The sequence below is a fragment of the Sitophilus oryzae genome, unplaced genomic scaffold (genome assembly GCF_002938485.1).
Source record: "Sitophilus oryzae breed Bouriz unplaced genomic scaffold, Soryzae_2.0 scaffold_134_pilon_pilon, whole genome shotgun sequence".
Taxonomy (NCBI): Eukaryota; Metazoa; Arthropoda; class Insecta; order Coleoptera; family Curculionidae; genus Sitophilus; species Sitophilus oryzae.
Genome location: NW_022146004.1, coordinates 58499 through 83958, shown reverse-complemented (window position 1 = coordinate 83958; position 25460 = coordinate 58499). Strand labels below are relative to the sequence as shown.

Genomic DNA, 25460 nt, shown 5'->3' with positions numbered 1-25460 from the left:
GAAGTTGATACTAACATAATTTTTTAGTAATAAAAGAAACTGATGATGGCTAGAAAATCTGGCTAAAAAATTATAACTATATTTAGAATTTTTAGATGTAAAGCTGCATTCAGAACCTCGCACTTAGTGGATTAAATTAGTGGTTTCAATTAGCGTAAAAGTTTGTTCCTCTAATTTAAATGTAAGCATTCAGAACGTCAAAATTAGTGGTAGGAATTTTCAATTAGTGGAAAAAGTTACCAAACTTAACTTTTCCACTAATTATACTTCAAAATTTGCGAGGAATGTCATTTTGGCCTTTGTTTTTGATCCGTCAAGAAAAAATGGTCAGAAATCAGAAGTTTATTGTTTTATAAGCTAAATATTAGGTTTTCTCTATGGATACAACTGATTACTGCAAGCTGTTGCAGTAATCAGATATTCTATTAAGTAGATATTCTATTAATTTTGATTGTATTTTTTAGACATTGTGAATGATCGTAAACTAAAAAGTATAAAGTGTAATTGAAACCACTAATTTATTCCACTAATTGCGAGGTTCTGATCGAAGCTTCAAAAATAATTTAGTTTTATAAGGTTTTTAGTACAATAGAATCTTAACTATTAATAAATAAACTATTGGAAAACGTACATAATATTAGTGTTAATAAAAAATATGTTTTCTAATTGATATAATCGACCAAAAATTCTAAAACAGAGGTGTAAAATATTTTAAGTTATTGCCTGGCTAATCTGGACGGGGAGGTACTTTGTCTACGCGGAATCCGAACCGCGGTTCTCAGTCATATAAATGTCAATGGCCTACCGACTTGACGAGTGCTTAAAACGACACTTACGAGATACCGGATCTCATCTGCGTGTGTGTGTCAGTGGATGCACGACAGTTTCCAGATGGTCACCCGTCTATACACTCGCACCGTCTAACAACGAACAGAGGTGTTAGGTTGTGATGACTTGATGAATGAAATGAAAACTCAAAAATACACCTCTATTATTAGTGATAGTCAATAGTCAATGAAGAAAATGCTCTCAATCATTTTTGTAGAGAATTTTCTAGGCTTCAATTCTGGGGTTCTATATAAAGTATTTTTGTAGAAATCTAAGTTTTCGAGATATTAAGCAAAAAAGTGAAAAAAAAATACAATTCACCTCCCCGAAAAAGCTCACCATAATTCTTTTATCGGACATTTTTGACACAAATAAATCTAGAGAAACCCGCTAAAACCATTTTCAAAACTCTAGGACTTTTATCCACCAATAAGCTAGAAGGGGATGATATATCCCAACAAAATAAATGAATATCAATACTTTCCAACAAAAAGTTTGGATTAAATAATTTTCGGATAATAGAATTAAACCTCATTTTTTTTCGAACGCCACATAAATAATTGAAGAAAAAAAAAGCGAGCTTGCGATTTAAATCGCGAAATTTCCGAAAGAGTACCCTTTAAAACTTTATTGTAAGACCACGTCTGTTCCGTTCGAACTAAACTTAGACGTACCCAGCCATCTCTTCTCCTTCATTGTCAACGGGAACAGGCAACGACGTACGTCTGAGTCGATAGCGGAAGGTCTGGAACGGGGCGCAGACTCTGAGTATCGATTCGTACGGGGCGCGTCTTTTTTTCACAGGACAAACCGTATTAGCATCGAGGGGGATGGAAATAGCATTTAGCGGTGTTGCCGGGCGGGGGAAATAAAAGAGGCGAGTGACAATGAGGAAGTGGTTTTCATAAAGTATAGAAAGTTCATTTTTTCCATCTTTTGCAATGTTGACAATTTGACAACAATATAAATTTCGAATTGTCCTGAATTCCATGGTTTTCGAATCCTATTTTTACATTAATTCCTGAAAAGGATAAAAATTATATAAAAAAAAACAGGGAAGTTAATCACCGCGACCTTATAGATCTATCGTGTCTTCCTTTCTTGAGTCATAACTCACTATATTATAGTCTCAGGACTTTGACAAAGGCCAGTATTTGGGACGGTTTTGCAGAGGTTAGTTCTTCATCTCCGATATCAGTCATTCCAAAGTTTATGGCACGAATGGCTGTCGTCTCGAGGTATTCTGGTATTTCCTCATTTTCCTCACACCTCACAAGAAATGTGTTCATTGAGGAGATAGTGTCGTATTAAAAACCCCTTGACAATTCGAAGATTGTTCATACTTAAATCAAGGACAATCCTGATTTTTCTCGGTCCTGAGAGAACCGACTACTGTATGTACTTAGACTGTAAACAAACATATGGGAAGTCATTTTGATAGTGCAGGAAGATTATTCTTATTTGCATTAATATTGACAAGAATAATTTTCAAATTAGACCAGCTAGCAATTAGACCTAACTTAATCAGTTCGAAAAGAATAAAAAGTATCATGATGGTAAAATTTTCATGTATTTATATGTATTATTATTTTCAAGTATTGATCTCTCATTATTACAGAAGCTTCTTAAAGAATTGTCCAAGATTAGAAGGTTTCTCCCAAGCTATTACAAGCGAATATGCGATTCATGGTAGCTGTCAACAATAAGCCATATTCGTATAAAATATTTTGTCAAGACATACCGAATATTGCCACACTAGTTAAGGAATTACTTATTTGTCTCAAATCATTTTGTCGCAGAAAAATTATGATTAATTTAAAAAAAATAAAAATTTCCGAAATTTATTATTTCAGTCAAAGAACTATCTACTCAACGTGTTTATCTTTTGCCAATAATGACATGAATTGGCTATTTCCATCCTAAATATCTTGAGAACAGTTCCTCGTAGCGATTTTTACCAAGAGACATTTTTTTACGTAAAAAATCACAGAAATGTACATTTTTTCACTCAGTAGTTTTATACAGGTACGAACGAAAATGTATTACTCTTCAAAACAATTAAAACATGTAGGTGGCACCCCCTACAAATAGGAGTCATATTGACATCAAAATTATTCCAAATATTGACGTTACTTTAAAAATTATCTGGAAAAAATCGAAATAAAAATGAAGCTTCTACACCCTGTATCTCCAAAACTAAGCATTTTAGAACATACATTTATACGAACTGTTTTACTTATTTTTATCTGCAGAATATACTGCCGAAGTTTCCGGAATACATTTTGGACCCCCTTGCAAACTGAAAAATAGAATTTTTCGTCAAATGAATACTTATTGTTTCTTTCATTCAAATTTCATCTGCCTGAAATTACTTGAAAAACAATTATTTAAATATTTTATATGTAGAACTCAAGTCCTGCAAAAGTCTTGCAACAAGACAAAAACCATGACTTGACCCTGGAAGACCAAGACCACTTATTAGACTACAAGACCACCACCAAGGAAGTTTTGGTATTACATTTGCTCATCACTACTTTGTATTTTCCTATTCTCCTTCCTATTCTTAATATCTTTTTATACACTAAAAAAAGCTAAATATATTTTACAACTCAAGTACAACATTTATAAGAAAGCTACCTACTCTATGAAAATATTCCATTAAGAGTCCGAAACGACTTTTAGTATCACACAACTTTGTTGCGGATGGTATTGGCAACACCGCGTCGCCCCTCGTAACATTCTTCCGCACCCAATTTGCAACCCCAGTCTCACACCCCCAGGCTGGCACTCCCCACGACCCTCCAGGAGGCTCCTACGAAAATGAGCAATATTATATGGACTAATCGATCTTCTAATCGACAGTTATTTTGTTTAAACATGAACACGGAGTGTTCCCAGACTTCCCTATCGTTCAATACTTCTTAAATACACACAAAAAAGTAAAAATTTAAAAGCTACCTTATATTTTGAGTTCACACGAGCAGATGCAACAATACCAAAACGAAAGTGCGGAAGAAAAAAATGACCATAGAAAACGAGCGCCCATGAATCCCTAGATGGTGGAAAAAATCACCAGAGCCTCTGTTCTTCAGGCGAAACAGTTCTTAGTAGAGCAGATTTTTTTTTGTGGGAGAAAACCTAAAAACAAAGATTTTAAGATAAAAAAAATATGGCGGAGGTCGATATTGTTGATGGTTGTTGAAATGTTTCGAAACATTTCCTTTCAAAGTTTTGATTAGGTTAGGTTAGGAAATGGAACTGGAAACACACGTAATAAAATATATAGGTTTGGAGAATGTTTCCTATTTGGGGCATACCGTTTCCCTTTTGTATCAAGAAACAAAAACACGATTATTAGAAACAAAAATACTACTTGGGAACTTGTTGATTCTACCCTTTAGAAGTAGGTAGGTACCTACTGAAATCGTTTCATTTCTGGTAGTAGAGATCCTGAGTTGTGTAATAGTTGTCCAATATATACAGAGTGTCCAAGAAATAAGTGCAAGTATTTTAACTGGTAGTATATGTCGGCTTCAGAAACACGCCTATGAGTTTTTTTGAAAAGATTTTTTTGGAATTTTTTTTAGTTTTAAGTTAAAAAACATAATTTCTTGATAATATGGTAACATAGGTAGCAGATTAAATTTATACGAAAGAAAATCCAGAAAAGATCCAGTGGTTCTCAAAATTTAAGCAAAAAGCATTTTTGTTTAAATTTTCAAAGTAAAATAACTCGGTTATTTTGGACTTAGGTACTTGAAAAACGGTAAAGAGAAAAAATGTTATTTCTGGGACACTCTGTATATCTTCTACTATTTCCAGTGTTATATATTAGAATGTCTTTTCTGTCTAACAGTTCGTTGTACAGGGTGAGTCAACGATAGAGTAAAGTCCATTATCTCATTTGTTTCGAGGTTTACAAAAAAATATTAAATATAAAAGTTATAAGATGGTTAAGATACACATTTTAAAATTATTGTACGGTATACAGGGTGCTTCAAAAATATGTGGCGAATATAACATGTTTTTTTAAATGCAACACCCTATTTTTTATTTTATTTTTAGATTCTGCGTAAAATTCTTAGATTCTGCGTAAAATATATACCTAAAGTTAATAGTTTTTGTTATATTTGAATTTGTTTAAACAAATGTTAGATTGCAGTGGGTTAAAAAATTGTCAATGATGGCATTGATTCTGAAATTGAACAACTAAAATTTGGTAGGAGAATTTTATAGAGATATAGAAAAAGACCTATGTAAAGATATTTTAGTTAGATGTTACAGGGTGTTCAAAATATATTTAGGAATTTCAACTACTTAAAATTAAGGAATTTCAATTTTTTTAAATGGTACACTATATATTATCATTTTTTCTGATAGATTTTACCAAACTCTTCAACTTTTATTAAGAATGTCATATACCTATTTTTATTAGTTTGCGATTTATTCCAATTTTTTCTATTTTTACCCATATTTTTAATACAATTGCGCTGTAACATCATAGTTGCCATGACAAAAAGTAATAATTATCGCAATTTCATGTCTGTTAAGCAAGTTAAGAACAAAATTTGAATTTTAGTTAATTTGTTGTAATAAATATAAATGGTAGAGATAACAGTTCTTGAAATGAATTAGTCAATGTGATTGATATACACGGACAAGCTTAGAAAAACACATTTTTTGGTTCAGTACTATATATTAAATAGTACGTTGCTACTACTATAAGGATAGATGTATATTATCTAGAAAACATTTTCAGTGTGTAAAGGGACGGTTTCGAGGCAGTAGTAATATTGGCTTTACCAAATGAATTATAAACCAGAATTACTACGAGAAAAAACTTTACTGTATGTCGAAGAAAATTCATATATCAGTAGTCTTCAGCAATTAGGTAATCTAGTATTACCCTAATCTGTGGCTATTCGCCAAGACGAAAAATCCCAAGTGTCATCTTTCATAATATAGAAATACGCCAAGAAATTCACTACTGCGATTTAGTTTATTTGAGTAAAGTTAATTGGTTTTAACTAATACCAGCAATTGTAACTAATTATCAAGCTACTTGTTAAAGGTAAGTAATAAATAGTTTTGTTTTGTCATGGCAACTATGATTTTATAGGGTAATTTTATTGAAAATATGGGGTAAAAATAGAAAAAAATGGGAATAAATCGCAAACTATTAAAAATAGGGATATGACATACTTAATAAAAGTTGAAGAGTTTTGTCAAATCTATCAGAAAAAATGATAATATATATGGTGTCCCATTTAAAAAATTTGAGATATTTTAATTTTAAGTAGTTGAAATTCATAAATATATTTTGAACACCCTGTATCATTTATATATCTTTTTTTCATCTCTATAAAACTCTCCTACCAAATTTTGGTACTCCAACTTAAGAAACAATGGCACCACTGAAAATTTTTTACCACACTGCAATTTAACATTTGTTTAAATAAATTGAAATATTACAAAAATTATTAATTTTAGGTATATAACATTATATATAAAAAAGTTATGAAATTTTACGCAGAATCTAAAAATAAAATAAAAAAAAGGATGTTGCATTTAAAAAAACATATGTTATAGTCGCCACACGTTTTTGAAGCACCTTGTATACTCTATAATAATTTTAAAATGTGTATCTTAACCATCCCTATAACTTTTACATTAAACATTTTTTTGTAAACCTTGAAACAAATGAGATAATGGACTTTACTCTATCGTTGACTCACCCTGTACAATACAATACTTTAGTAATAACTAAATTCAGACACGATTATTAGAAACATTGACTAAAATGTGTCCAAAAATACTACTTGGGAACTTGGTGATTCTATCCTTTAGAAGTATAGATACCTATTAAAATCTAAAATAATTTTCCTGTTATATCCTATTTATATGTTATCATTATCAATTATCTATATCGGTAACCTATACCATTCACGGCGATTTGCATAATTTATTAATTAATTCCAATTCCCGATCCATTCACTTCGGCTTTTCCAGTTCGAACAGCATTAACGAATTATGAATACATCTAATTAACCCAACTTATTTGTACCTGTTACAAATTTATCGCGGAAGGTACACAAAACAATGAATATAATTATTATTAAGTAAAAAGCGGCGCAGACTGGCGTTCCTTTTTTTTTCATGAGGAAATCGAACTACATTATATTTTGGAAAAGGTCGTTATCAGTCGATTTTAATTATGTTGCATAATGTTTTAACTTCAGTCGAAACGAAATATTTAAGAAACAGTAACGGAACATTATTCATTTTGACATTTATTAACAATATTTGAAAGTACAATTTTGTCGATTCTTTTCGCTCTAATTCTATATACAGAGTAACTTATAATAAAAAACTTGTACGAACTGCCATCAATTACAGAAAAAGCTACAGAAAAGCTAAGAAATCTCTCATAATAGAAGCCCTAACGAAACAGTATATACAATGGACACTTATACAGGGTTGTTCACCACATACGACACGGAGTATTGTGGCTAAACGATGATATTTTTACAAATTGTAAGTTTGGGGTTCGTTGAAGGACTATTACAGCTACAATTTAAAAATATTTTTACAAGATACAGAGTGTCCCAAATAAATAAAAAATATCAAAGTTGTATTTTTTTTAAATGGAACACCCTGTATATTATTACATTTTTAGTTTCTACGATTAAAATAAAGGTAAATTTGATTAAGGTTTATTATACTTAAACATTACGTTTTTGAAATATTTTCAATTTTGTGAAATTGCAGTAAAAATTTTAAAGCTTTATTTCTCCAAGGGTATCAATGTTTTTAATACTAAATATTTAATGAAGTTTATTTATTGATCAGTTATTGTGTTGCAATAATAAAAATAATACTACTTTATAGAGAGTGTCTAAAAATTTACTTTAAATAATTATTAACTTCAAACGGCAACAACTTCTTTAATTTAAATAGAATGCCCTGTATATTTTAGGAGAATCAGATGCACAATTAAATTGTCTATCAAATTTATTATACCATTTTTTACCTATCCCTTCAAGTTTTCGTATAAAATGCATTTTCTTATAATTTAGACCTCATTTATCAATATATCAATGGAATATTGACATTTTAGATTGTTTTTAAAGCAACAAATGTACAAAATGTACAGACTAGTAATATTATCGTTTTTAGCAAAACGATAATATTACTAGCCCATTTGTATGCAAAAAGAAAACTATTTAAATCTTTATAAAAGAGTATACCATTAATTAAATATAACACCATTATTTGCGCCCATATACTAATTAATTACATACTTAATTGTGTTCGTTATTAAATTATTATAAATAAATGTGGATTTGAGTCAGAAATCAATATAATAATAAGTTATCAAATTAAAGTCTCTGTAGTTATAAATAAGCATTTATTAAAAAATGAAATATCATTTTTAAGGTGTTACTTTTTATCACACTGTCTAATGCCCATACAAAATTCAGTTTTTTAGTATTTGGAGCAATTATTATTAATCAAAGCAAACAGTCAGTTAATGTTGTTTGAATACTGGAATCATATTAACTGATCCTCTTTAACAAATATTTAAACAGTTTTTTTTTATTTTTTAATGAAATAAACGAATTATATCGACAATATTAATATTTGTACTCTTTAAAAATTTGTACATCTTTAAAAATAATCTGAAATGTCAATAGTCCATGGGTATATTGATAAATAAGTTCTAAATTACAAGAAAATGCATTTTCTACGGAAACTTAAAGAGATAGGTAAAAATGGTATAATATAATTTGATAGACAATTAAATTGTACATCTGATTTCGTAAAATATACAGGGTGTTCCATTTAAATTAAACAAGTTGAAACCGTTTGAAGCTAATAATTATTTAAAATAAATTTTAGACACTCTGTATGTAGTATTATTTTTATTATTGCAACACAATAACTGATCAGTAAATAAACTTCAGTAAATATTTAGTAAAACTTGATACCCTTGGAGAAATGAAGCCTTAAATTTTTTTACTGCAATTTTACAAAATTGAAAATATTTCAAAAACGGTAAGGTTTAAGTATAATAAATCTTAATCAAATTTACCTTTATTTTTAATCGTAGAAACTAAAAAATGTAATAACCATAATAAAAATTAAAAAAAATACAACTTTGATATTTACTTATTTGGGACACTCTGTATATCTTAAATGTTTTAAATTATACCTCTAAGAACCTTCATCGAACCCCAAAACACAATTTGTAAAAATCTCATCCTTTAATACTCCGTGTCGTATGTGGTGAACAACCCTGTAGAGATAATAGATATCTGTCTTTTTCTTAAACCTTTATTCAATATTACAGTTGTGATTTTCTTGGCTATAGGTTTCGCTGATGACATGGTCGTAGTTGACAATAAAAATGCTTTTTTGCTTAAATTTTGAGAACCACTGGATCTTCTCTGGATTTTCTTTCATGTAAATTTAATCTACTACATACCTATATGTTGCCATATTATCAAGAAATTATGTTTTTTAACTTAAAACTAAAAAAATTTCCAATTTTTTTTTCAAAATTGGCAAATTTCCATAAAAGAAACATATTATCTCTTCACAGTTTTTCAAATAAGTCCAAAATAATCGAGATAATTTACTTCGAAAATTTCCAAAAAAAAAATGGTTTTTGCCTTGAATTTTAGGAACCATTCCTTTCGCTGCTTCAGATATTTTTCAGATGATAGTTTGATCTCTCTTTTAAAATAGGTCTGACATTCTAGGCCAAGCCAAAAGCCTTTTTGTTTTTAGCACATATTCATAAATTAATCCTGAACGTATCTCCCAATTCTGGGTTGAAATAAAGGGGTGCTTTCCGGCACTGGGGAGGACAGGGGTGACAGAGGATAAGGTAGAATCGTCGTTAGCAGAGGGGTCGTTCCGTTGTCAGGGGATGGGAATAAATTTTGGGGGTAAATCATGTAGAGAAACAAGCGGCGCTATATGGCGCACATAATTGCATACAGCTCGAATACCGAATAATATACGGCGTATTACTCAGTTAGTGTGTGTAGGCATGCTTTGTAACAACCCCTTTTAATGTGTCAAACTGGGAGGATGTATAAAGGAGGATATTGCTAGGCAGTTGGTGTTGTACAAATCAATTGAATATAATGATCATTTTGGTGTGCTTGCTTGAAAAATATTTTATTATAATAAATTTGTAAGTTGAATTACAGGACCACACCCTATTTAGTAGCAGCAGGTTAAGTTATGGCCTTTTACGGTCAAATTTACTATCTTTTATTACTTATTATCTTATTTTGTTGATAAAAGAATACTTGGTGTTTTCGCACATATCTGCCAAAATAATACAATTTGGCAAATTTTCTTGAAATAAAAAATGAAGCTTCATTAATTACCTACAAAATGATCTAATAATTTTTTACGTAGATTTAGTAGTTTCGAGATCTTCAAAGTCTCTGAAGATCCCTCCATTTTCTCTCCCAAGTCTTAACGTGCTCCGAGATAGATTTTATAAGCTTATCATTGATTGATAGGACAAATTGTTTAATAACTGGGCTAAAATTTAATATTTTTGACAATTCAAAGTCCATTTAAAAGGTAGAATTAATAGCTATCACATTTTGGAACTTTGGCATAGCTATTACATTTTGTTATATTTTATGATAATAGAAAAAAACGGGTGAACATTCCTTAGTCTAAAGATTGTCAGATTTTTACAAACTTATTCATATTTTCACTAATAATAGCTTCTTTTTCAAGATTTTTTATAACAGTTTTTCTTCGTCTCATTAAGCATCACAGAAAATTTGAAAAATTTGTTTAATCACATGTTAATAAAAAACAACTATCCGTGAGTGAATTTTTCCGCTTTTTTGTGATTTCCCTAAAGTGTCGTAAACGAAAGAAAATTGCATAATTACCAATAGTCGAATTGTTTTTTTTTACAAACAACTTTGCGAAAAAAGTGCCAGGGTCATTTTTTAGCTAAGGCTAATCTTCCATTTGATCATGAAAATCATCTACGCATGCCATATCTTCGGTCAATATTGGCAGAAAACCCGTTCTTTGGCCCTTTAGAGCTGTTTTAAGCTGTTTTCCTCTGGGACTTTAGAAAAAAAAGTGTCAGGACCTTTTTTGTAGATACGACCAGGGAAGCTTCAGGTTTTATTCCAAAATTTTTTTTTGTAAATTGTATATGCTCATAGATATTTGCGAAAAAAATGATTTTTCTACCATTTGGGACCATTTTTCGGCCAAAGCTCTATGTTTTAATATTTTCCCTAAAACTACTCCACAAAAGGTTGCACAATCCGGCCTAAAAAAGTCATGGTTGATGAATTAATCAGAGACTTGGGTCTTCAAGTTCCTTATTTACTGACCTATAGGGTGTCCCAGAAATAAGTGCAAATATTTTAACTGGTAGTATAAGTTCAACCTCAGAAACATTTTCCTATGAAGTTTTTTAGCCAAAAAAATTTGAAAATTCAATTTTTTTGGGAAATTTGTTTAGTTTTAGTTAAAAACATAAATTTCTTGATACTATGGCAACATAGGTATTGATTAAATTTCAAAAAAAGAAAATTCAAAAGGATCCAGTGGTTCTACAAAATGTTAGCAAGAAGTCATTTTTTGGAAATTTTCGAAGTAAAGCCAACTCGTTATTTTGGACTTATTTGAAAACGATAAAGAGAAATATGTTTCTTTTATCGAGATCTACACCCTTAAAATATTTAAAACTTATTTCATAGGACACCTGTATAGCTAACAAAAGAAAAAAATTGAAATGATATGCAGATGTAAGAAATTACATTGGTAAAACTTCTATATAATTAAATTTGCATATTAAATAACATAAAGATTATTTAAAAAAACAGGATTTTCAAAGAAAATCTATAATTTGTCAATTCATGGATACACAGACCATAAACTAAACCAACAATTGGATTGGAAAGAAGTAGCTTAGTCAGCATGTAAAGACCATACCATAACATGGTATACTGATGTTTCAAAACCAAGCTTGGGGACAGGGATAGGAGTATTTGGGCCGAAAACTGAATACTCCGAACTAATGGGCACCTACCCAGTATCCTTCAGGCAGAAATTTGCGCTATCGAAAGATGCGTACAATTTATCTTAGATAGGAACTATCGAAAACAGGAAATGGCCATCCTATCCGATAAAAAAACAGAAAGGGGGGACCCACCACCGCAATCCCACCGCCATCTCTTAAAGAGATGAGCGGATCTTATCCGATAGTCGAGCAGCACTTAACGCGATCAACTCAGTAACCATCAATTCGAAGTTGGTCAAAGAATGCCTAGAGAAGCTCAACAAATTAGACAAAGAAAATAAAGTCTTCCTACTCTGGGTGCCTGCTCACCAAGGGATAGAAGGCAATGAAAAAGCAAATGATCTAGCTAGAAAAGGAGCGAAGAGTGTTTTCCAAACGAGAACCAACTGAAAGCGGAACTGAAGAATCTGGAAGACTCCATCTGTAACTTGGAATGGGTGTCCTCCAACGGTCTAAGACACTCGAAAAAGTTCCTTAGAACTTATGACCGAGAAAAATCAAAAAAAAAATAAAGGTTTTCCTTTATTTATGTAAAAACAATCTTCGGATTGTCACGGGGTTTCTAACAGAACACCTCTCTCCTCAACGAACACCTCAGTAGGTTGAAGCTGAGAAACAACGGCGAATGCAGATTCTGTGGGAAAGATGGGGAAACACCAGAACACCTTATCACTGGGTGCGCCGAGACGACGACCATTCGTGCCACGAACTTTGGTACGTCTGATGTCGAGGATGGAGAGCTGGCCTCTGTGGAGATACTATAGAGTCTCAGATACTGGCTTTTCTTAAAGCCCTGAGACTGTATGATGAGTTATAACTCGTTATAACTCAAGAAAGGGGAACACACAATAGATCTATAAGGTCGCGGTGATTAACTCCCCTCCTAAACATTCTACATTCTACCAATTAACAATGCATAAATTATAAAATCCAATCAAATATAAATAAAAAATGTATTACACAGGCATCTGCAGATGTTATTAATTAATGTATGTATATCGCCTGTAACTTCTTTGATTTAATAATTACAAATAACACCAAAAATTAAACATTACATAAACACGTATTTACACAGCAAAGTAAAGTTAACTCAGTATTATTGTTTCAAATTCGACAAAATCAAGTCAACGACTTAATGCGGATTAAAACTTTTCAAGGAAATGCACCCGTTTCACGCTGCCTCGTTAGCAATTATGCCCAGTTTTCCAAGAAAACGCACCTATTAATTAACTTTGTTTTCATTGTTCCTAACGCCGTGTTAGTTTTATTTGGTTTTTCTTTTACGCGTTCCGTAAAAGTGATTCGAAACATGTACTTATCTGAAAAACGAACATTTTTCCAAATGGTTGTAGTTAGCAGTAAGTATGTGTAAAAGTAAAAAAATAACATACAAAAAAAAACTAGAATATTTTCTAAATAATGTCTACCCTATTTGTGATGTTAAAAAGTTACTTTTTTGTGGAAATGCCACACCATAGACTCCTAACATAAACCAGCTTTTGTTAGTGGCCTTTTTACTTAACGTGGCTTAACGTTTCAGGGGTATCCGGAAGCAATATAAATAAAAATAAAGCGAAAACAATTAAACTGTCTAAATGTATCTACTACCGAGAACACTTTATTTTTGAAGTAAAGCTTCTTTACGTGCGCTGGGAATAAAAATTGAAGGCCGTGACACACGAGCTAACGTCACGACGCGACACGTCACGTGGTGACAAACTTGGTGTGATCATCGAAAAAGTGGTAAGCCAATGAGGAAGTTGAGATGGGTCTTTGGAGCGTCTTAACACGGGCCCTATGTGAGCTAGGAGGCTGAAACTCGGTATGTAGATGGTTTTTAGGGTTCCATACCCAAAGGGTAAAAATTAGCGATGGGAACTATCGAATGAATTAGACTATCGAATGGTTAATGAATGAATGATTTCAACTATCGAATGGTTTTATTCGAATAAAATCATTCATTCATTTGTATACTAAAGCATATGTGACAACCTCGCCGTGCGACTAAATGGTTATCGTTGAGCCACGACTATCGAATGCTTTTGATAAATGAAATTTAGTATTCGTTTGATTTTTGTATGCGTCAGTGCATTATTAGTTCTTCCAAATTTTTATAACTTCGCCGTAAAATACTGTGCTATTTTTGCGTTTATTAAAATAGTTAAAATACTAAAATAGTTGTTATTTTTTAATTGTATTTATTGACGATTGTGTGCATGTGCAGAAAATTTGTGTGGTTTTCCGTAGTCCGATCTTTCAATTATTTAATTTTATATGATATATGGCCTATTTTTTAATGGGAAATTTTGAGAAGTAACAATTTTTAAGAGAGATGAGATGAACTTAGAATTAATTTTAAAAATACATATTTGTATTTTAGATGTTTTAATAATATGAATTAGTTGAACTTAATAATCATATTTAAGTAATGTGGTTAAGTAAATGGGGTTATCGAACTCAAACTATGGGGTGAGAAAATTAAATTGAAAGTTTTACACGTGCCAATTTAAAAAAAAAGTTAACGATGTTTGTATTTTGTTTATGCTAATTCTCTTACATGTAGTTTTTTGCGAAGAAATATTTCATTTATTTTTTAAAGTAAATGCCAGTAAAAGTAAATATTATTTTTAAATAGTAATACTATAAATATATAAATATATAAAATAGTATATATAAGTACCTAATATAAATAATTTTGATTTCTAATTTTTTATTTATATTTTCCTTCCATTACACTGCATGCTTAGAAAATTAATAAATGTTTATATTTCATGATTTTAAAGTTTGTTGTTAATATAACAAATTAGTTTTGTAATTATTATTAGTTAATAAACCAACGTTGCCAAAAAATTTAAAGACGTATATTATTTTTAAATAGGATCTAATATAAATAATTTTGACATCTAATTTGTTGTTTATATTTTGCTACTACGTAAAAAAATGTTTATATTAAATTATTTTAAATTTTGTTGTTAATAGGTATAACAAATTATTACTGTTATTATTATTTTCATTAAACCAGTCTTTGCTTAAAAACATTAAAAATCATTTTCCTACATCCAAAATAACAAGTATTATTGCAGTGTAACAACAGAACATTAATAAAAAAAATGTAAATATATAGACATACCATCTCTAACTAACTAAAGCCAAACAATAATATTCTTTGCTAATATCAACTAATACCAATATATGGCAACAGCGCCCTTCATAATGTATTTTTGTGTAAATACTAGCACATCAATAAAAAAAATAATGTGTCCTTATCTTTATATGACTCCGCAAAAAATCAAAGATGCCGGCTTCTTTCATAGCATTGCCACCGACCGCTGTCGGGTTTCTCGGAAAGAAATCTACGTCGCCGGGCGACAACTAAAATCCAGTTAATATTTTATTATAATCGATCCTGACGAATAAATGAATTTCACAAATGAATGAATTTTATAAATGAATGGTTTTTGCTGCCGAATTACTAGAATACATATTTCAAGGCAGATGACAGTTTATTCGATAAATTTTATTCGAATAGTTTTCAACGAATGTTTTCTTACTACCTATCGAATTATTCGAATGAATTGCAACTATCGAATGTTTCGATAGTATTCATTCGATAGTTCCCACTACTAGTAAAAATGGGGACCCTATTACCAAGACGTCGGTGTCCGACCGTCTGTCACAAAGGTCTATCTTATGAACCGTTATAGCTAGACAGTTGAAATTTTTACAGATAATGTATCTATATTGCTGCTATAATAACAAATACTAAAAACAGAATTAAATAAACGTTTATAAATAAAAACGTACTTTCACTAAACATTATCTTTTAAGTAAGAATTATACATAGAATCTTTCAAGTGTGGTTAAAGCGTGGTTAACCGCGTGGTTAAAGCGTTAGGACCTTACGCTGCTATGACGTTGGAGCCGTAGTAAGGCAGATTCGAATCCTTGTCAAGGCGACTTTTTTTTAATCGTTTTTTACGACAAATAAATTAATAAAAAAATAATAATATGCGTAAAAAGTTTGAGCAATCTGAATAATTAATAATACGAAAATTAAATGCAAGATATTTTTAAATAAAAAATTCAAGAGGGTAAGTTAAGCTTTATAAAATTAAGGTGTGTTATAGAATTTAGGCTCTGTTTTTCATTTCGCCTTTTTCTTTAATGCATTCCATTTTCGCGTGGCTCCGGCCGATAAAAGCAGTGAAATGTCTTATTAAAAAGCTTTTCCCCTATTGAAAATAAAGTAGAACAAAGTTGATTATTTCTCTACAGGGTCAGCCCAATTTTCAGTAAAGTATACAATATAGAAGACCGATTATAGTGTGACCAACGGATCTGTAGCTACGGGGTATCGGCAGGGGAACGCAGTTGTAAACAAAACACGCCCAATTTCATTCATATAATAGGCATGGGCGTACGGTGTTATATGAAAATAATGTATGTAAATATAATACTCAGAATAATAATTTTTCAAAAAACTTTATGCTGTTTGAATCGTTACTGTTGAGTTAACGATGAAAAACACTAAAAGCTTTTATTAAGCTCCCTTAAATATTTTGAATCATCTTATTATTGTGTTGTTAATATAATAGCAGAAATAATTACAGCTGGGGGTTGGAACCTTTGGTGTTACACAGCAAAATAAAACACTAAATCAGTACAAAACACTTTGCTACGCTGGACGCACGTTTCGCTAACCATGTCTGCCATCAGCAGATGATCAAGACTGAGTCTTGAGGTATATTTATTTATATATCTGTACTAACTATATTTTTTTCTATAATACATAATTTTAGATATAACTATTTCCAGCAAAAAAAAATCTTGAAAATAGTTAACTTTGGAAGCGCAAACAAAACATAATTTTACTCATCAGTAGATCTGATATTGCCTATTACACCAGATATGGTATCGCTCCGCCAGCAGTTTTTAAAGGTTAGGTCATTGTCTACCCATATGTTACATCCAAATAGATAATACTTGGCTATATTTTCGAATTTCGCGTATATATATTTATATCTCTCTCTGCAATATAATGGGCCGCTCCATTAATATTTATCTGTTATTTTAACATTTACGCCAAAAAAATTCATTTGATTTTAATAACCCCCTAAGCGTTTCCCTGCAAAAGGAAAATTCGATTCTTCCTGCAATTTTTGCAAAAGCTTTCTAATTGTGGGGACGAGTTTGAATTCGAGATAAAATCTATTTATCAAATTCCTGACCACTTCGAAAAAGTCGTTGAGCTTTTCGACAGCAGTCTCACGTGGTCGTTTCTTTCCAGAGAGGATATCATTTTATCGGGGTTAGTTTTCAGCCTTTTTTTTATCTTCTGTGTGAATTTTTTTATAGCCGATACGCTAACTCCGGTATAAAGAAATATCCGCTCAAGTTTACGTTTAAGCGGCAACTCAAGCGAACTCTCTGTAGCTTCTTCATCGCAAACCCTATTATGAACACAAGGAAATACACCAAATGAGATTTCATCCACGTTATTATTAACTTACCTATATAAATTAGCTATTATTTCTCTTGTCTGACTATGTAGCGTCTTACCCTTAACAAATTTATTCGTTTTAAAACACAAATATACGATCAAACTTGATATTAATAATTAAAAACTACGAACGAAAAACATTATAACAAGATAACAAAACAATAAAACACAACTTAACTATCAAATATACTAAAAATATAGGAATAAAGTTTAGGATAACCGGTATAAAATAATGAAATAAAGTAATAATGATCAAAAAAATGACACCGCCACTGGATATTTCAATAGTATTCAATATTCCTACTCTTTTCAGAAGAGACCGTGAAGTTGGGGATAAAGCAAGCGAATAGGAAAGACGTAAAGCCATGGCAACCGCGTGGTAACAAATCCTGTGACGTACTCTCGCCAATCATGTTCGATGAATAGGCGGCCATGCGCGGCGATGCCGGTTTGCCAATGATATCGTTGAAAAATCTTCAACTTTCATAATAAGCAGATTATACAGAATGAAAGAAATAAGTTATTAAATAAAACATATCGAACAATATGAACTACGTTAAAATTCCTTAGTAATATACGTCAGAATATATGCTAAACACATTATATATAATAAAAATATATGAAATTTATAGTTCATGTCTGGCAATTTTGCAATTTTATAGATGAAGGTGGCAATGTCGATTTTTTTTTCTCGCATTCCTTCCGTAGCTTCAGATCCGCTGGTCAAACAGTACCAACAAATAATTTCTCTGAATCTGACTAAAAAACGATTAGTAATTTAAAAGGTTCAGAATTACATTTTCAACTTAGAAAACCCAGTCTGTATACTTATGTTTTCAAATGTGAACTATATGAGTAAGTTAAAGGAATCAAATTTTGAAACAGAAACTTCTTTGCGCGCTTTGGGAGTGATTTAGAATTTAGAGTTAGTATCGCATTTTCATTGGAGGAACTGTCATATTTATTTAAACCAATAACCAACCAGAATATTCGTATAATTTAATAAAAATTGCAAATACTATGAATAATAAATTGTTTGCAATTGAACAGGCATTGCCATTTATTAATCGGTAAATGACGGAGATAAATGATTAGTTAAAATTTTATTTAAGATGAAACTTTGTTAACAACATTCTGCAAATTCGAATAATGAATTGAATAATGACAAGACAAGTGACATCTGTCTGAACAAGCGATTTAGGTGGCTTAATTTGGTTATAGCAAAATTTAGGTGACAATTTGATTATATAAAGAAATACATATTCTATGAGTTTAGTGTTGCCTAACGATTAAATTAATTTAAAAATAAATTCCCAACAGAATAAACCAGCATTTAAGCAAAACAGACCACTACAACCAAATTGTTGGTTAGTAGCAGTTAGTAGTAGACAGAGATATAGATTGAGTATTATTTGGTTTAAATAATTTTTAAAAGATAGCTGCCAGGGTGCATCCGGCAGGGGTGATAGAATATCGTTTTTATTAAAATAAACAAAAAACACATTATCTATACTAATATAAAATCCTTAAGTGACTGGCACTTCGTTAAATGCAGTCTCAAATACTCAACGTGAAGCTCCAATTTTGTACAAGGTTGACTCTAGGGTGTAGAGGTTCGATAAAAGGATTTTTCAAAATTCCAGTTCCAAGAAGAATTTGAAACCACCCCTCAAATATTATTACTTATTTAAAAAACGGTCAAGTTTCAGCTTAAACACATATATATTTTATTTTGTTTTTACACTTCAAGATTTTTTAAAACGTATAGGGTGTTTCGAATAATCTGGTCTTTGGATTTAATCCGTTTGATTTATTTGAGGATTTTAGAAACTCAGGTTCTGAGGGGTGAAACTATCCCTCAAAATATTAAAACATATTTTTATTTAAAAACTGATGGGTTTTTCAGGAAAAACTCTTAGCTTACGTATATTTTATTTTGTTGTTTTTACATATTTTTAAGATTTTTTATAAATTTATGAGATTCATTTCATAAAATATGACCGATGGTAATCACGATTCTGCTTAAACTGTGACGTTTCATGATTTTAATGTAGGATTGACTGTTGGGTGAGGTTCGATGGGAGGTTTCTCAGTCTCAAATTCAATAGGGTGGCCTCAAATATTACAATATTTATTATTCCAAAACGGTTAGTCTTTCGGAAAGCAACTTGGACAAGCATAATTTATTTGTTTTTTTACATATTTGGTTAAAAAAATCATACCGTTCAAAAATTGGGTAAATTTCTTAACCAGTTCCTTGCTTAAACTGCTTGACGTAAAAAAGCTTGTTTTGGCAAACGGATTTTCGAAAGTCAATTCAACGAGATGAAACTACCCCTCAAATATTATCAAGTTATATAATAATATCGCCATATTGTTTTTTCTCATGCTACCATAAATGTGAGAAAATTTTATCCAGTTTGTATGTTAATGGAAATTCTAGGTTTGCTTTATCATCACCATTACAAATGATTAATTCGACGCGAGCGAAGTCGCTGGTACACGCTAGTTTACTATAAGATACACATTTTTCAAATAAATTCACAAAGAATATTGGTGAAATATAAAGATATATTATAACATATTTACATAAATGCAACAAATACAGCGATTTTACAAACGAGTTGTAAAACTAAAGAAGAGACGGTAAATTTACTACAATAATCTGTGGGAAGAAATAACCCTCAATATTGTTATAAAATTCACAAATTAATTTTTTCAGTGTAGTAACATTAAATTTCTCTAAGTTTAAATCTGAATTCACACTGAAAGGAGCATGAAAAACCGGGCCTTGTGTACGATTGTGAATGTGTATAATTTAACGACTTCATACTGTAAAATTTTCAGGGTATAACAAAATATATCCTTTTTTTTTAATTTGAAATGCAATTTACTGCATTCACATATTAATGTGACAACGAATCGCACAAACGCAAAAACAGGATGAAAATCAATGCTCGTATTCTTTTGTGTATTCGGTTTTAACGTTGCAATTGATTGAGTTCGGTTAGTTAAAAAATACCAGCGAGCACTTTTTTAGTTTTCTTTTTTTGTGTTTTTTTTGGAAACCCGAACGATGACCAAACTCGATTTCAACTGTTGTTATATCGCGGACAATAATTAAAAGTGCCTTTTTTATTTATTTTTATCGATTCGATTTAAATGAAAAAGTGTTTAACAACTAGCCAGGAAACAAACGAATTTTGTTTAGTTTAGTGGAAAGAAATAAAATTGTAGCATTATTTTGAATACCGTATACAGGGTCCTGAAAAGAGTGCATTGGACATCTGTAACTCCGGTAATAAAAAACTTAATTTTATACCTATGTGTTAATATTATACCCGGATGTATTTTTCAGGAAAATATTTTAACTTCTACATGGTGGTTCAAAGAAGTATGGAAGGATAGGGGTGATTTTTTTAAATGGAACATCGTAGATTTTATTGCATTCCTCGCTTCCTTTCTGATCACTTTTGATGATTATCAAAACGTGGTGAACGCTTATTAACAACATGCGCAGAGTACAATCTTTGCATCACCAATACGTGGTTCATGTTGAAGGACAAGTTTAAAGGTACCTGGAAACATCCTAGATCGGGCCACTGGCATCAATTGGACCGCATAATCGTTCGAAGGACGCATCTAAAAGATGTTAGGCTCACAAAAGCCAGAATAGATGCCGAATGCGGCACTGACCACCGACTTTTAATTTCAAAAATGAAAATCCAGTTAAAACCCAAACATCCACACTGTAAAAAGCAAAACAACATGATCAGATTGAACGTACGGGGTCTAGAGAACAACAATACCGCCGACGCCCTCCGGGAAGCCATCAAAGAATCACTTCCACCGATAACTTCAATCTCAATCTTGGAAGCTGAACAAGTTACGATTGTAACATATTATTAAATATGTTTTGGTAGTTTCAGAGATATTAATAAATAAATATACCAGGTGCATCTCAAAAGTGGCTTACCTCTATAACTTTTTATTTTTTCAGATAAAATAACGAGATTTGGTATGTTAGTATATGACATAAATTAGGATTGATTGACGTATTCAATTGTTTTTTGTCACTCCCTGTTTGACTAGAAATGACCAAAACTTTTGATTTTTAAATGATACCCTCGGTATTTTTTCACTTTATTCGATAGAAAATACTCTCTGAATAGAACGACATATCATAGGACAACTTTTGACATTTTCGCATATGGTTTATTAGAAATTGTAACAGGCAGTTCATAACGACAATTTGATTCGAAATACCAGTGTATGGTACCAAATTATTGGTAAAAAAATGCGTTTTTCAAATATGCTAATGACCCACCCTTCTCCTATTTAAAAAAAATTGAGATATGATTAAAAATATGATTTGGGCATCTGGACCAGACACGAAAAAACATTAGACGATCAAATCTATTTTTCCAAGGCTTCTAGCTGATTAAAAATTGATGTTTTTAACATAACCATAACACACTAGATTGAAATTTAAAATACGGTTATTTTAAGCAAAAATGTCAAAAACTGACATGTAATACGTCACTCTATTCAGAGTGTCATTTTCTATCGAATAAAGTAAAAAATATACCGAGGGTGCCGTTTAAAAATCAAAAGTTGTAGTCATTTCAGGTGGAACAGGAAGTAACCAAAAACAATTGAATACGTCAATCAATCCTAATTTAGGTCATATACTAACTTACTAACATACCAAATCTCGTTTATATAAAATGAGCCACTTTTGAAACGCACACGGTATATTTTTCAACCTTTAAAAAAATCAAGAAATGTCCTGAAATAAAAACTAAACTAGGCATAGGTGGTCTATAATTGTTTTGCTATAAATATGGTAATCTTAAATCATACAGGGTGTTCAAAACTCTAAGCCAAACTTTCAAAAATATCAAATCATTTTTTTTTTCGATTTTTTTATATGGAACATCCAGTATATTAGTTTTTGTTAGATGGAGGATTAACAAATGAATATTTTTCAGATATTGAGATAGATGTCATGAGTCAATTCAAACCAAAGCCTTCAAACTATCAATAGACTTCACCATGGCTCGATAGCTATTTTGACGACAAACTATCGAAAAACTAAAATAAACACACCACTATTCAGGAAAATATCGATCCAGCTTCGCCAACAGAAACTGGAATAATGTTGCGTTTGTTTCGCGCGGTACGCTGACAACCCTATCCCTAATTCATCGTCCCCCCTTCGCAACCCTTCCAAAACGAATGACGGACGGGTTCGGGGGATTAATTTATGCACGCGGCCATGTTGCTCCGATGTACATATACATATACACGCGCTTCAACGGTAAAGGACGGAGGCTGCATTGTTTATTGATGCGCCGTAACCCGATTGCTTTTACACGCGCTCAAAAACCCGACACGTATATGTACTCATCGACCGCAATTTCAAAAAATCTGAATTCATATATGAGGCTACCAGCGCAAAAACGGCCCAATCCAGAAACTCGCAAAATTGAGCCGAATAAAGGTTGATTCTCACTATATCTTCCGTTTCCATTCCATACCCGTTAAGTATTTTTTATTGTATTGACGCTATACGTAAGCTTCCGTTCCGTATCATTTCCATACTTTTTATTGTACAATTTATCATTCTTCTTCTTATAGTAACATCTTCTAATGAAGGATGGCAAAAATCGCGGCGAAACACTGCCTGTCCTGTGCAGCTCGAAACAGTTCGTGTGAGTTCAGTCCAGTCCAGTCTCGTAAGTTTTTCAACCAAGAGTGCTTGCGTCTCCCAAGTCCTCTTCTGCCTTCTACCTTTCCTTCTATAATCAACTTCAGAAGCTTTGCTCTGCTAAGGCGCATGACATGGCCCAGGTATGCTGTCTTTCGTTTTTTTTTATTTGCAAGTAATTCCCTTTCCTTGTTAAGCCTCCCAAGAACCTCTTCATTGCGTACATGATACTCGTTATATCATTACGAAATTTTATTTTCAAAATTTGTATCTTTTGAAAAAGGTAATAGATTTAATTAAGAGGTGAAAGAATACAAATGTAACAACTTGACAATGCTGTTTCCGATAGGCTTCAGTTCGTCCGCCAAAAAAATGTATGTAAGGAAAGGATATGGAACGGAAGGGAAATGGAACGGATAGTGTGCGTTGTCCTATTCATTTACATGATATAATATTTTATGTATGTCCTAACATGGTTAATTTCGGGGTATAGAATTTTTATTTCGATTTTTTCCAAATAATTTCTGAAGTAACCTCAATATTTGGATGGAAATTGGTATTTGGGAGTTTTTTGACATGAGTAGTTTGATTTTGATGTCAATATGACTCCTATTTGTAGGGGGCGCTACCTACATGTGTTTTAACTGTTTTGAAGAGTTAATAACTTTTCGCCCGTACTTGTATAAAACTACTGAGTGAAAAAAAATACATTTCCGTGATTTTTTTACTCCCTTCGTCATTGTAAAAATCGTTACAAGCAACCGTTCTCAAGATATTTAGAATGGAAATAGTAAATACGTATCATTATTGACAAAAAATAAAGATGTTGAGTAGATAGTTATTTGACTGAAATGATAAATTTGGAAACATTTTTTTTTAAATTAATCATAAATATCTCTTCGAAAAAATGATGATAAAACAGTTTCTGTGGAACTTTTGGCACAAAAACATTTCAAATTTATGATTCCAGTCCAATAATGTCATTTCAGTCAACACGTTTATTTTATGACAAGGATGACAGGTATTGATAATTTCGATGCCAAATATCTCGAGAACCATTGCTCGTAGCGATTTTTACCAAGAAAACTTTTTTTTAACGTAAAAAACGTGTTAAATGTATATTTTTTACTCAGTAGTTTTATACAGGTACGGACGAAAAGTTATTACTCTGCAAACCACTTAAAAAATATGTAGGCGGCGCCCTCTACAAGTAGGAGACTATATTGACATCACAATCAAATTTCTCATGTCCAAAAACTCCCAGACACCAATTTTCATCTAAATATTGACGTTACTTTGGTAATTATTCGTATAAAATCGACATAAAAATGAAACTTCTACACCCTGTATCTCCGAAACTAAGCATTTTAGGACATACATTTATACAAACTTTTTTACTTATTTTTATCTATACAGAATATACAGCCGAAGTTTCCGGAATACAGTTCGGACCACCCTGTATAATATGCGAGTACAAACCATAAGTTTCACGTGTCAGAGAGAAGTCATGGTTTATATCATACAAAACGTATCAAAAATAATCGACTTACCTATTATTTGCAGCACAAGATTCAATCGTGTTATCCGCATGGTGTATCTGAAAAAAAAAGAAAAAACTGTAATCTACATATTATAAAATAGAAGTAATTCAAGATAAAAAAAAATAAAGATACAGTAAGTAATTAAATATTGAAACTATACCTAGATGTTTTTTTTATTTGTGAGTATCTATGTACTTGGATATAAAGAATTTAGACATTAAATGTATATCAATAAGGTTTATGAAAATTGACAAAAATAAATGAAAATATAGGTACTTGTAATTAATTCAAAACGCTAATAATGAACGTCAAATTAAATGTAATTTCTGATAAATCAATTAATATACTGCAGAAGCCACATCAAGTTAATAGTACGTCATCAAAGACAAAACGTATGTTCAGTAATAAGTCATTTTCTATTATAATAATATAATAATATAGATATATATCTGTTTAATTATGATAATTTAAATAGTTGTTAGTATAAATAATTGTATTTCATAAGAAAATTATATTTTCCACCTCAGTATCACACTTCTTCAGCTATTGGTAAGCTCCTGATGGACAGATGCCATCGACTTCGAAAATTTATCGATAAATGTTTTTGTTACAATTTGACTTGATTAACTTATATTTTTAAGTATGATTAACCATATTCCATAAGAAATTTATGCCGTCAATCCCAGTATGACACTTCTTCAGCTGTTGGTAAACTCCTGGTGGACACATGCCATCAACTTCAAAAATTTATCCATAAATAATTTTGTTACGGTTTAATTATGATAATTTAAATAGTTGTTAGTA

At 31.2% G+C, this 25460-nt stretch overlaps 1 protein-coding gene across 1 annotated transcript in view; it reads left to right on the top strand.

Moving 5' to 3' along the window:
* LOC115875144 (homeodomain-interacting protein kinase 2-like) overlaps nt 1–25460 on the top strand; it is a 40144-nt gene that overhangs the window by 2386 nt on the left and 12298 nt on the right. The window contains exon 2 of the mRNA XM_030890537.1: nt 3235–3339. Within this exon, the coding sequence (XP_030746397.1) occupies nt 3235–3339 (105 nt within the window). The remainder of the gene's footprint in view (nt 1–3234; nt 3340–25460) is intronic.